The 12836-nt window shown below is 32.5% G+C and overlaps 1 protein-coding gene across 1 annotated transcript in view; it reads left to right on the top strand.

Moving 5' to 3' along the window:
• Positions 1 to 12836, top strand: part of LOC131849528 (muscle-specific protein 300 kDa-like) — a 184006-nt gene that overhangs the window by 68987 nt on the left and 102183 nt on the right. Inside the window, exons 15-23 of the mRNA XM_059199616.1 lie at positions 74 to 148; positions 527 to 4254; positions 4334 to 4511; positions 4599 to 4784; positions 5310 to 5657; positions 6462 to 6722; positions 7090 to 7560; positions 7881 to 9179; positions 9781 to 9954. Coding sequence (XP_059055599.1) covers positions 74 to 148; positions 527 to 4254; positions 4334 to 4511; positions 4599 to 4784; positions 5310 to 5657; positions 6462 to 6722; positions 7090 to 7560; positions 7881 to 9179; positions 9781 to 9954 — 6720 coding nt within the window. The remainder of the gene's footprint in view (positions 1 to 73; positions 149 to 526; positions 4255 to 4333; positions 4512 to 4598; positions 4785 to 5309; positions 5658 to 6461; positions 6723 to 7089; positions 7561 to 7880; positions 9180 to 9780; positions 9955 to 12836) is intronic.

Genomic DNA, 12836 nt, shown 5'->3' with positions numbered 1-12836 from the left:
TTTGTATAATTTTTATTATAATAAATTCTATTCATAATTTATATCAAAATACATTATATAAATTTTCAACCAGGGTTTATGTAAAGCAATTGCTATTCACGAAAATGATTTGAGTGCAGTCATAAAACTGGGAGAAGCTTTGGATCACGTAAGATTATACAGAACCATGAATTATTAAATATTCTCAGCACTTAGGATATAGCTTAATTTTCAGTAGATTGTCTAATTCACAAATAAATATAATAATGGTTTAGTTCTAACAGGAGGTTTATATGGCTACCTGCTTTTATTTACATATTTGTAACCTATCACTTTATTTTTGCTCTAATGTGTAATAATTTATATTACATTGTTTAAACTTGTTAGAGACACTGGTTAATGGCATTCCTAATTTTGATATGTCTAATTTTATTATAACAACTATCTATCTAAATGACGGTACTAATGGTAGATGTCGTAGATTAGTTTAAAAACTCTAGTATGGTAAAGGCGACAACTTATTTTATTAATGAAAATATTATTTCAGGCTATTTTGGCAAATTTGAAGAAAACCGAAAACGATGTTGACAAAATCACAGATGAGTTCAGTGACCTCATTGAGAATTGTAATGATACTAGAATTACCATGAATTTGCAACAAATGACATCACGCTTCCAATCAGTTCAGTCGACAGCAAAAGAGCTTGTAAAGAAATGTGAACAAGCTGTAAATGATCACAATGCCTATCAAGAGAAATATAATCAATGCACAGATTGGATAAAATCAGCACAGCACAAATTTGAGGAGTCTAAGAAAAACTCATCAAATACTCCAGAGGGTATTAGTAATAAGAGAGAAAGTCTGAATGATTTACTAAGTCAAAGACGGAATGCTACTCTGTTAGTTAATAATACCTTTGAATTAGGAGAAAAATTATATCCATCTACATCTCCTGAAGGTAAAGAACTAATTGATCAACAGCTTCAGGATATACAACAAGCACTTGACAACTTATATGATAATATTACAAAGGCAGAACGGGACCTGGACACGGAGTTGAATAAATGGTCTTCTTTCGAGGACAATCTTAAAAGCGTCCAAAATTGGCTTACGTTGGCAGAGAAAAATTTACCTAAGGAAATTGAACTTAGATCTACTTTAGACGAGAAACGGAATCAACTTAATGTTTACCGTATATATCTACAGGATGCCATTGCTCATTCACAAGACATCACTAACTTAGAAGAACGTGCTCAATCTCTTCCTGATGTTACAAAAGACATTACAAAAGATATTAATCAGCTTAAGCAGAGACATGATACCATATTAGCAAGAGCTAAGACTTTCGTTGAACAATACGAAGCTATTGTTAATAACCATCAGCAGTATACAAAAGCAGTTATGGATTTGCAGGAATGGGTAGAAGCTACCCACAATACAGCTGCACTATGGGGTGATATTAATTTAGAAAGAGTCGCTTTAAGCAGTAATTGTGAAAAATTAAAGTCACTGCAACTTAGTCTACCTGAGGAAAAGAATCGTATTGATAAAATACGTTTATTAGGTGAAAAAGTATTGCCCGGAACTATAAGCAGTGGCCAAGCCAATATCAGAAACCAGATTGATTCCTCTCATCAAGAATGGGAAGGATTGGTATCATTCATTAATAAGACAATCGAAACTTTAGAAAATAAAATTCAACAGTGGAATGAATATGAAAATATGAAAGATCAGTGTATGGCATGGATTAGAAATACAGATACTCAAATCCATGCTGTTGATTTAAAGGCAACTTTACCACAAAAGCAAGAACAATTCAATAAATTCCAAGAGCTCCAAGGAGAGGTACGTGCTAAAGAACTTGAAATTGACAATATAACGGAAAAGGCACAAAATCTTTATACCGGTATTTTGGGTCCTCGTGGTTCACAAATATCGGATTTATCTGTCAAATACCAAACTATTTCACAAAAAGTTAAGGATTTGACAAATAGATGGCAACAATATGTTAAAACTCATCAAGAATTTGCAACAAACGTCACTGAATGTTCCCAGTGGATCGAAGAATTAAGAGATAAATTAGATTTCTGTGCTGACTTGAGTTCTTGCTCTCAAGATGATTTAGAAACAAAACTAGTACTTATCCAAAATTTGTTACTGACAAAAGATGAAGGATTTACAAAAGTTCAGTCCCTTGTAGAGCTAGCTCAAAACGTATTAGCTAATACGGCACCAGCTGGTCATGAAGCTATAAATAACTCTTTGGTGACTTTACAAGAGCAATGGTCAGCATTGTTGTCAAGAATGATTGAAACAAAGAGTATGTTAGATGACTCAGTAACTAAATGGGCTGGATTTTTGGAACAGATACAATTGATAGAAAAAAGCAATAACTGGCTTGAGAATATGTTAGCAGAATTAACACCATTCGAAACATCTATTCTTGATAAAAGAGCACAACTTGAAAAACTTAAAGAGGTAGAGGAAAAAGCTCGTTGTGACCGTTTAGATGTAGATACATTGAAAGCTAAAGCTAGTGAAATGTTAGCTAGTGGTCAACAGAATCAGGTAGCATCTCAAGCCCAAGAAACTTTAAATAAATTTGATACACTATACGACAAGATAAAAAAACTATTAGCTGACCGCGAAGAACAGTATAAAGATCACAGGTTATACAAAGAAGCACACGATGACCTTATTCAATGGCTTAGTAGAGCTAGAGAAAAGGTTCCTTCTTTAAAAAGTAAACCATTGAGTGATAAACTTGCAATAGAGAACTCAGTAGCTCCTCTTGAAGCCCTAATCAATAAGCAAGCACAAGGCGAATTATTACTTGAACATCTACAACACACGGGTGAGGTTGTACTAGCTAGCACATCACCTGATGGTCAAACCATAATTAAAAATGAAATGAAAGCACTTAAAGAAAGCTTTGATGATCTTTTTAATGAAATTAAACAGCAAAAGAATCAGTTGGAAAATACCGTTAGCCAATGGCGTGAATATAAAGATGAATATGAAAGGTTATCTGACTGGCTACAGCAAAAGGAAATTCTTATTAAAAATCACAAACTTGCTTTACTTGGTACAGCTAAGGAAAAAGGAGCTCAAGTTAATGAAGTCAAGGAAATAGTAGATCAACTAAACAAAGGGAAAGATGATATTGATAATTTCAATGCTTCAGCTGCTGGTCTACTTTCTTCTCATTTGGATACATACGTTAACAATCAATTAAGACATTTGAATTCAAGATACCAGGTTCTAGTAAATATGGCAAATGATGTTCTGAAGAAGGTTGAAACAAATTACGAACAACATCAGAATTATGATGATAATTATGCAAAGACCAAAAAATGGATTGATGATGCATGGGAAATAACTCGTAGTGGAAGTGAAGCAGGTAGTAACAGCAGCAAAGATTCATTACAAAAAAGATTAGAACAAATAGAAGATTTATTAAAACGACGTGAAGAAGGTCAGAATCTTGTTCATGCTACAGTAAATAGTGGAGAAAAGGTGCTTAGAAATACAAGATCTGATGGTAAAGACAAAATAAACACTGAATTAAAAGAATTGCAAAATGAATGGGATCGTCTTGTTAAAAAAATGACAACAGCAAAAGTACACCTTGAAACTGCGTTACTACAATGGGCAGATTATAGTTCAAGTTACTCACAACTTCAACAATGGATCTCAGACAGGGAAGCAAAATTACAAGAGGTGTGTGAGCATAAAGTTGCTAAGTCTAAAAAGGGCCAAGACCGTCTCACTGGTCTAACTACAGGGCTTGGTTTAGGTGAAAGGAAAGCCACACTCCGTCAAACAAACAATATTGTTCAAGATATCGTTTCGTTTGAACCCATGATACAGTCTGTAACTTCTAAGGCTTCAGAATTAATGCAGCAAGCACCAGCATCTGAAATTACTAGCAAATATGAAACGTTATCAAAACAAGCTAAAGATTTATATGAAAAACAGAAAGAAACAGTTGAACAACATCAAGCTTTTATCGATGCTGGTACTGACTTTGTTCAATGGATTAGAGCTGCTAGAGAAAGATTAGGCAAGTGCTCAGATGCAACCGGCGATAAAGAGTCATTGAGTGGTAAAATTTCTCAACTTAAGGTATTAGAAAGCGAATTACCTGAAGGTCAAGCAAAACTACAAAAAGCGCTGGAGCAAGGAGAAATTTCCTGCGGCCTTGCTGATAATGATGACAGGGAAGATATAGAGGAAGAAGTAGCTCTTATGCAAGAAGAATACGATACATATGTGTAAGTATACTTTAAATCTGTTAGTTTCTAACTTTTTGTGATATATACTCTATCCTAAATCTTTAACGTAATTTTACAGTGAGCAGCTTAATAATACCAAAGCTTTAATTGAAGGAGGTATCGTTAAGTGGACAGAATATGAAGAACAATATAAAGAAGCCTTAGATTGGTTGTCAAAGACTGAAAAATTAGTACAGTCGTTTAACAAACTTCAAAATGATTTGGAGCAGAAGAAAGTTGTATTAGAAGAGTTCCAGGTGAGGTGTCTTAAACAGATTGATATAAAGATATTGAGATTGATAAATATTTAGTACAGATGTTTATAATGCACCTATTATTTTCAGGGACATCTGCAAATGCTGTTCGATTGGCAAGCTGAATTAGACAAACTGAATATGCGTGCACAAATTCTTTTAGAAACATGTGCAGATACCAGAATATCTAACGGTATCACACAATTGACAACAAAATATAATGCGTTGCTGTCTCTGGCTAAAGAGGTCATGAAGAGGCTTGAGTTGCACTACCAGGTAAATCTACAATTTTGAAAATATTAAAGATAGAAAATACATAAGAAATCTTTTTTAATTTTATATTACAATACATAATTACATACTACTGTACATAAAGAAATGGTTAGAGTAAAATTTGCTACTTTTTAAGAGTACTTTTAAGAGAGAGATCCAGAGTCTTCTTTTCAACTCTGAATAATATACGATTATTATGTACTTAATTAATATAAAAAACAGATTCTCTAATTATTATACAATTAATTTTCTACGTTTATTTTACATTATTAAAGATAGTATAAGAAAAATAACAGTATCTAATCTAGAAAATATGTTTGTTACACTGGTATTCCTAAACGACTTAATCAATAGACGTGAAATTTAGCATTTTTGATAAAAAAAAAGAGTTTAAATACTAGACAATTTCTATCCTAGTCAATGGTGGTCACAGACTAAATCCCTAGTAGAAGCCTGTATATAATATACATACACATTTTTGAATATTTTTATGTATTTAAATGTGATAACAAACGTGAAAATTTTTAGGAACACCAACAACATAATGCTCTGTATGGAGAGTGTCAAGATTGGTTAGACAGAACACGCGAAAAACTCAACCAGTGCGCTGATATACCCAACAGTTTACCAGAAGTCAACAGCAAACTTAACACTGTCAAACTTTTACGACAATCCTTAGAACAAGGTCAAAACAAATTAAGGTATCTTCTAGAACTCAAAGAGAAGGTCATAATGAATACAGAACAAGCGGGAGCAGCGAAAATACAAGAAGATACGGATAATTTGAAACAAGAGTTCGATAAACTGATAGCTGATTTACAAGATGTTCGTAATAAGCTGACTAGTAGAGCTGCTCAATTTGATGATATTTCTAAGGTAAGTAAGAAAATATATATAGCAATGTTTATACACTATTTAACACGTTCACAGTTATTTACAGTGGTACATAGAAGTAAGAATAAAAATAATCTTTATTAAAATAAACTTAATATGGGCAAGTACTTTTGAATACTCATGTATATTTTTATGATTCGCCCGCTCATTCAGAAAGTAATATACAATTGATAATATTAATTAGTTTTCAGTAGTAGTGGTGACGATATACGTAGAAAGGGACTAATAAAGTGGGTAGATAGATTTGTTTGTTCATAATAATCGAGTCGATTGTATATACCCACCCCCATCTTCAGATGTAACCAGAACGTTTGTAGCAGCTTCGAAGTATAGAGAGCTCTTAAATAATATCATCATAGTAAAATATCTCGGTTATATAATGTATACAATAGCTTATTTTCATCAATGTTATATTAGTCTTTAGATAAATGGTACAGTGTGCTATTACTTTAAAATTAATTTACATTTCTGCTTAACTACGCGTTGATGGCAAACTCATTCAAGATACAGTAGTACGAGTAGGTTTGCCTCATCCAATGTTAGCACGTCAAGTACCTCAACGTCAACAGTTGACAATTTCTGTTAATATATCCCACACTACCTTTCTAAAATAAATGTGTTGGGGCAATAGCGGATGATAGGGAGAAAAGACATTCTGAAGAGATACCTGGTGCAGAAGGCTCGTATGGTGAACAAGAACCACTAACTAGCGATCCCTGTTATCTAAACATAATATTAATTTTATTAATCTTATATTTTTATTTATTGTTTTATGTTTATTTTCAGATACACAAGCTACTTGTCGAATGGTTGGATGACATCGACCAAAAAATTCAATCTGATGATTCTCTTCTCAATGACCTGTCGGAGAAGAAAGCAAAGTTGGAAAAATTCAAAACGTTCAATAGAGATATTGATTCACATAGTGATCTCGTAAAGAGATTAAATGAGAGACTTCAGGAGGATTCATCTCTGAAGTCTAAAGAAATAGAAGATACTTTGAAACGTTACGATAATATCAGAAAGACTGTTAATGAAATGATATCTGTAAGTAAACCACTTCTTACTAGATACATACATAACGATGCATTTTTATTTACTGTACTTTCGATAAATATAAATAATTTAAAATATATATTAATTAGATTTTAATTATTTGTTAGTATATTCCTTTTATTTATAGAAGAACGTCTAGTATAAACAAAGGTAATTACTTAGATAGAGAATTATAATTTTATTTTGATTATTGTAACTAAGTTAAAAAAATTATATGACCATCAAAAATATAAACTATTAGGTACACTTGTGTAAAGTTTAAAATATACCTCTACTATTCTTTATTCATTCGTATTAAAAATTAAAATATCAAATATCATCGACGTATAATATATTTTTTTTTATATAAACATTTTAGAAACTAGCGGAATACGTGAACTCGCACATTCAATACAAAGAGGCGTATGACAATTTCTACGATTGGATACGGAATTGTAAGATAGAGATCCAACAATGCTCGGACTCACACGGTGAGAAGGAAGAAGTACAAAAGAAGTTAAAGAATGTCAACCAAATAATAGAATCTTTACCGAAAGGAGAAGCACTTCTTACCAAAACTATTAAGCTTAGTGAAGCGGTCTTAAAAACTACTGGTAATGAAGGCAAGGACAACATCAATCAAGAAATTAAGCAACTTCAGATTGAGTGGGAGAACCTGCAACAAATCTGTAAAGACACTAAGAAATTGCTGGAGAAATGCATATCAGCTTGGTCTGATTTCTTGGAAACTTCAGAAAAAATGAGCAAATGGGTCAAAGAATTCGACAACAAACTCAAAGTTGTGCAAAAAGTGGATAAAATTACACCTGAACATCTTGATAAATGTCGGGTAAGTAAATACGTTGAACAATCTTAAAATGCTACTACTCTTTATTTTTAAATATTGTAAGCTAATAGGCTAAAGTAGAAATATTTGAAGTCTTATAATTGTTTAAAAATTGACTAAAGTTATTATATAAGAATGTAATAACTTTAATTAATTATTAACTAATTCTAAAACAGATTTTAATTATTCAATAAATATCATAATTATCATATGATATCAGGTTAATACATAAAATACTTTAGAAATATAACATTCTGTAAAAATTCCAAGTCAATATCCGTGTTTTTATGTCAATACATGTAATTTTATATATGATTTTACAGGAACTGCTAGCAGAAGCTTTGGGACATAAACATGTGCTAGAGGAGCTAAATGATAGATGTGAAAACTTAATGGAGCTAAGCGCTTGCGCTTGGGTTCGTGATAAGACTGTAAACTTGCAAACTGAATACACCACTTTATTAACGAAAATACAAGGCCTGGTTTCTAATGGTGAGAAGAACTTATCCGACCATACAGAATTTATTAAAGCTAAAGAAGAACTTCAACAATGGCTTGAGACAGCACACGGTACTGTACAAGATTCTATTGGTGTTGGTGATATTGACACTACAAAAGATAAGCTTGAGACTGTTAAGTTGGTTAGTAACCGCATGACGGAAGGACATCACTTGTTGATCGTTTTGCAAGAAGCTTTCAAAAAGGCATTAAATAATACTCCACCTGAAGAACAAGACGGCCTTCGTAATGATGTTAAGATATTGCAAGAAAGTTGGGACCAATTAAAGATAGATCTCAATTCTATTACTGCTCAACTCAAAGCTGCTATTGGTAAATGGGACGACTTTGAGGAGTCAAAGAATAGACTCAACCAATGGATTAAGGATACAGAACAAAACTTAGACAAAGTTCCAGCTACCAGCGGTGAACTTGGAGAAATGAAAACTTTGTTAGAAAAATACAAACACATTGAAGAAGAGATTGACAAAAAGAAACCAGAACTGGAAAGGTTGAAGAGCGAAGCTGCTGAACTGAGTGGATGGGCAAAGAAACCAGCTGTCAAAGAATCTGTAACAGAAATTGAACGTAAATGTAACGCTTTGAGAGCTAAATGCGCTGCAAAGAAAGCAGAACTTGAATCTGATATCAAAGATTATAATCAATATCATCAATCACTACAAGATACTGAAAAGTGGTTGTTACAGATATCGTTCCAGCTTATGGCTCATAACTCCTTGTACATCGCAAATAGAGAGCAAACTGAGGAACAGTTAGCACAACATGCTATTCTTCTAGATGACATACAGAAGTATCGTTCAACTCTTGACGAGTTAGAAGCCAAAGGTCGTGCGCAGATTGACAGATATGAATCTACTACTCCATCTATTAAAGATACAGTAGGAAAACAATTGAAAAACGTTAATGATAGCCATAACTCATTATTAGCAACAGCACTTCAGATCGAGCGTCGTTTGCGGGAAGGTCTGGCCAAATTTAAGGAATACGAGGACACATTAGAGAGTATTTTGAACAATTTAGATGAATGCGAACCAGCTATAACGGAGCTCGACGTACCTGTAGATGGTCTATCTCATGGTCGTGAATTGCTGGACAAAGCTAGGGTATGTTCATTAGTATTATTGCCATATATATTTTTCTCCAAGAATTAAAATTGTACTCTATGAAAACATTACAGTTAATTCAATATCCACAATATTTGCTCTCATTGGTCAGATACTTATATGCAATAACAAACTGTTTCATTTTTACAAACTATTCAAAAGCAAAGACACTTATTCATACAGGACATTTCAATTAACTGTAATAATAATAATACCGTGTACACACACACACACACAGCTCCAACTAGTCCTATGCTTAGAAGAGTTTGTGTTATAGTTGTCTAACTTGATATATACTTAGAAAACATCCAGACCGTTACAAACAATCATACTCATGAATACAAATGTTTGCGCCGTGCCAGAAATCGAACCTGTGATCATAGGAAGTAAAGCGGTGTGCTAGATCACCGAGGTCAGCTTATGTAATTCAATTTTGATTATTGTGTTTATCACTTACTTTATACTTTTTAATAAATCCCGAAATCAACTAATTGAAGATTTATCCTAAAAAGTAACAACTATTCAATTAATAATAGCTAAATAATTATAATTTTCTGTTGAAATATTCAATTATCTTTTAATATTATATTATAAAATTCAGGCGTTGCACAACCGCCTGCAAACCGAGAAGAGTCGTCTCTCAGCTGCTGTAGCAGCTTGTTCTGCCGCTGCAGCATCAGTGTCTCGACCCTCGTCTCCAGCAGACACCGCACCGCTGCCAATTCCACCCAGGGAGCTCCACGTCCGCGCCCGCCTCGAAGATCTTATCGACCAGGTATTATCCGCGTCTACTAATATCCTTGCATCTGATGTCTTAACGTCATTCTAACGCTTTATTAGTTGATGTTTTGCAACTTTGTTTGTCTTGTTTAAATTTATGTGTTTTGTGGTCATCTCGTGGTCGAAATTCGACCATAATTAATTCAACATTCAGTAAGACTATAGACAAATAATATTAATTACAAACAATATTGATCTGTTCTCAATTTGACCACAGACTTTAACAATAAAGAAACGAGTTTATAACGTGGTAGTGCCACGTATTTGACACACATGTAATGTTATGTATTTTAATATACAAGCATAATTTAAAAATCATTTGCATTCTAAACTCCTTCTTTATAAAATCTATAAGTCTGCAAAATTTCATATTCGTCCGTCCGCGCAATTTTCTTAAAAAGGAGTACATAATTTTTGCTTCACATCACAATTCAAAAACACATTGCTATAGGATATAATTCTATTGTATAATTCGATAAAAATCTTATTGAATAATGATGCCATGCACCATATTTCTTGTCTATGAACTATTATGTTATAATAAAATAAGACAAATCATATTTGTTTATGATTTCCAACGAAATAACATTACTGCAATGACCTATAAAAGTAGTTGAGTAAAAATATAAACAAATATTGCAGTTATTCTAAGTTATAAGATATTCAATATTAAAATTTCATTTTAATCCTCAAATAAGTAAATTTGCTTTCACTTAAGTATTATAAGATACGGAAATAAGCAATAAAGATTTATGTTTTTAAATTCATAAATGTTTCGAGGTTGCCAGGTCTACAAAAAGAACAATACCAACGAGTTTGTAATATATAATGAAGTAAGAATTTGTATTGTACGATATTAGTTGATTGTCGTGGTAGATAGACAGTAGTTAGATAAATTATCAGCTGTAACGTTGGATATGTATTTTTGTGCACCTGGTTCTTATACTGAAACAAGATGATTATTGGTAAAGTTTCCAATCTTATTCAAATTCAAAATTCAAAAATCATTTATTCATATACAACATTTTATGAAAGTCAAATTTTTTATACAGTTCAGTTTTATACAGTACAATTGAGAAGAACTAGCAAGGAACTCAATTGCTAAACAACTTATTTTTTTTTAAAAGCCAATTTATTTACAATATATATTTATATAGGTGTCTATGTATAACATTCAATGAAAATCCCGTGCATAAACAACTATTGCATGCACGATCGTCATTACTTACAAGGGTTTTAGCATAAATAATAGACAACAAAATTATGAAATATTTATGTCAAACTAAACAGTTTGTATGTTTTTGAAACTCAACGAATACGATATGATATAATAATGTAAACAATAAACAAAATTAATTACGGACGCCGATAGCCTTGTCTCTTCCCACTTTTATATATATATCAAGTATTGTTTTAAAAAATTAAAAATAATGTTGAATTTTATTTCGTCTCTTCCCACTTTGGAAAATATCGATATTATTTAAAAAGCTTAATTTTATTGTGAAGTTATATATTGTTAACATTTCAAGATATCTTTAAGAGTGCCTTGAAATATAATAAATTTAATTTTAATAAAAAAAATACTATTAGATAACCACAAAACAATCCAAAGAAAGACAAATATATCAAATCATAGAAAGGAAGAAAGCAAATATTTATTGAACTCTACGATTGAAACTTTAAATTTTAAGGGGGTCTTCCTATGTGACGGCCTGTTTTTTAGGGATATTTTAGGATTTTTTTTCTACGACCAGTAAATATTTAGAACTTCAAGTTTTTTATCATTTATTAACACATATTTGGACAGTATAAATATAAAATTTCAGCTAAAAATATTCAGTCAAACTAGAGTTACAGCGCTCTGAACACCCCCGCCTCGAAAAAAAGAGCTCCCACTTCCTCCACGATTCCGGCTGATCGGCTTATCTGAAAAAAAAAAAAAACGGCGTTTTAATTTGTAGGCTTAAAAGCACGGGATGACCTATAATCAAATGAATATAAAAAAAATTGGATTTTTGATAGACATTTGAAATAAAAGTTGCAAATTAGGCGTTTTTTTTTTTGTTTTTTGCTATAAAAAAATCGAAGTTTTGAAAATTTTCGATTGATAATAGTTCATTCCATGCGTTTACATATATTGAGTGTGCCCTGTAAATTTCAAGTAATTCGGTCCAGCCGTTTCTGAGATACAATGGAGGAAAGTTTGAAAAACACAGTTTTGAGAAAAACGCGTTTAAAGTTTCAAGTCCGTTAAAAACTATTAAAATATCAACTTACTCTCAATCGGCGATGCCTGGTCCATAGAGTATTCCTTCCTCTTCCTCGTGAAACTCTTTTAAAGCAGATTGTTCAGCTCTTGAGTCAATCCTGGCTTGTTTAACGACATCACTTACGCGCCGCTCAGAGCGTAAGATTCGCTTTTCATCCCGTTTCTCAACATACGCTTGGGCTTTACGACCAACAGGGCATCCCATAATCAACATAACTTTTAAAATACCTTGAAAACCTTCATTAAAGAAAATAACTGCTAAGTAGCTAGCAATTTCAACAACTTTGGGACCAGAATGAAGATGTTTAGGAGCGAAAGTCCAAATCAAAGAATTCAAAGATTCGTTATTGTTTTGTGTCTCTGCTCCTAAACAACGAATTAATAATTCGTCTTTCGATAAATCTTCGAAAACCGGTTTGATAGCTTCTTGGACTTGCGGAATTAGAGGTGGTTTATCGTGATGAAATTGGTCCAGTTCATTATTAGCTTCAGCCTTACGCCATTTACACCAACTGTCTTCGCCTTCTGGACAAAATTGATGCTGAGGGTTTTCATCAGAAGAACATTTGTGATAGTACGTTGCCCAAACTTCCTTTCTCATATCTTCA

The sequence above is a fragment of the Achroia grisella genome, unplaced genomic scaffold (genome assembly GCF_030625045.1).
Source record: "Achroia grisella isolate CSIRO2021 unplaced genomic scaffold, CSIRO_AGI_Agris_v1 utg642, whole genome shotgun sequence".
Classification (NCBI taxonomy): Eukaryota; Metazoa; Arthropoda; class Insecta; order Lepidoptera; family Pyralidae; genus Achroia; species Achroia grisella.
Note: the sequence above shows the minus strand (reverse complement) of the source record. Positions and strands in the feature narration are given on the sequence as shown.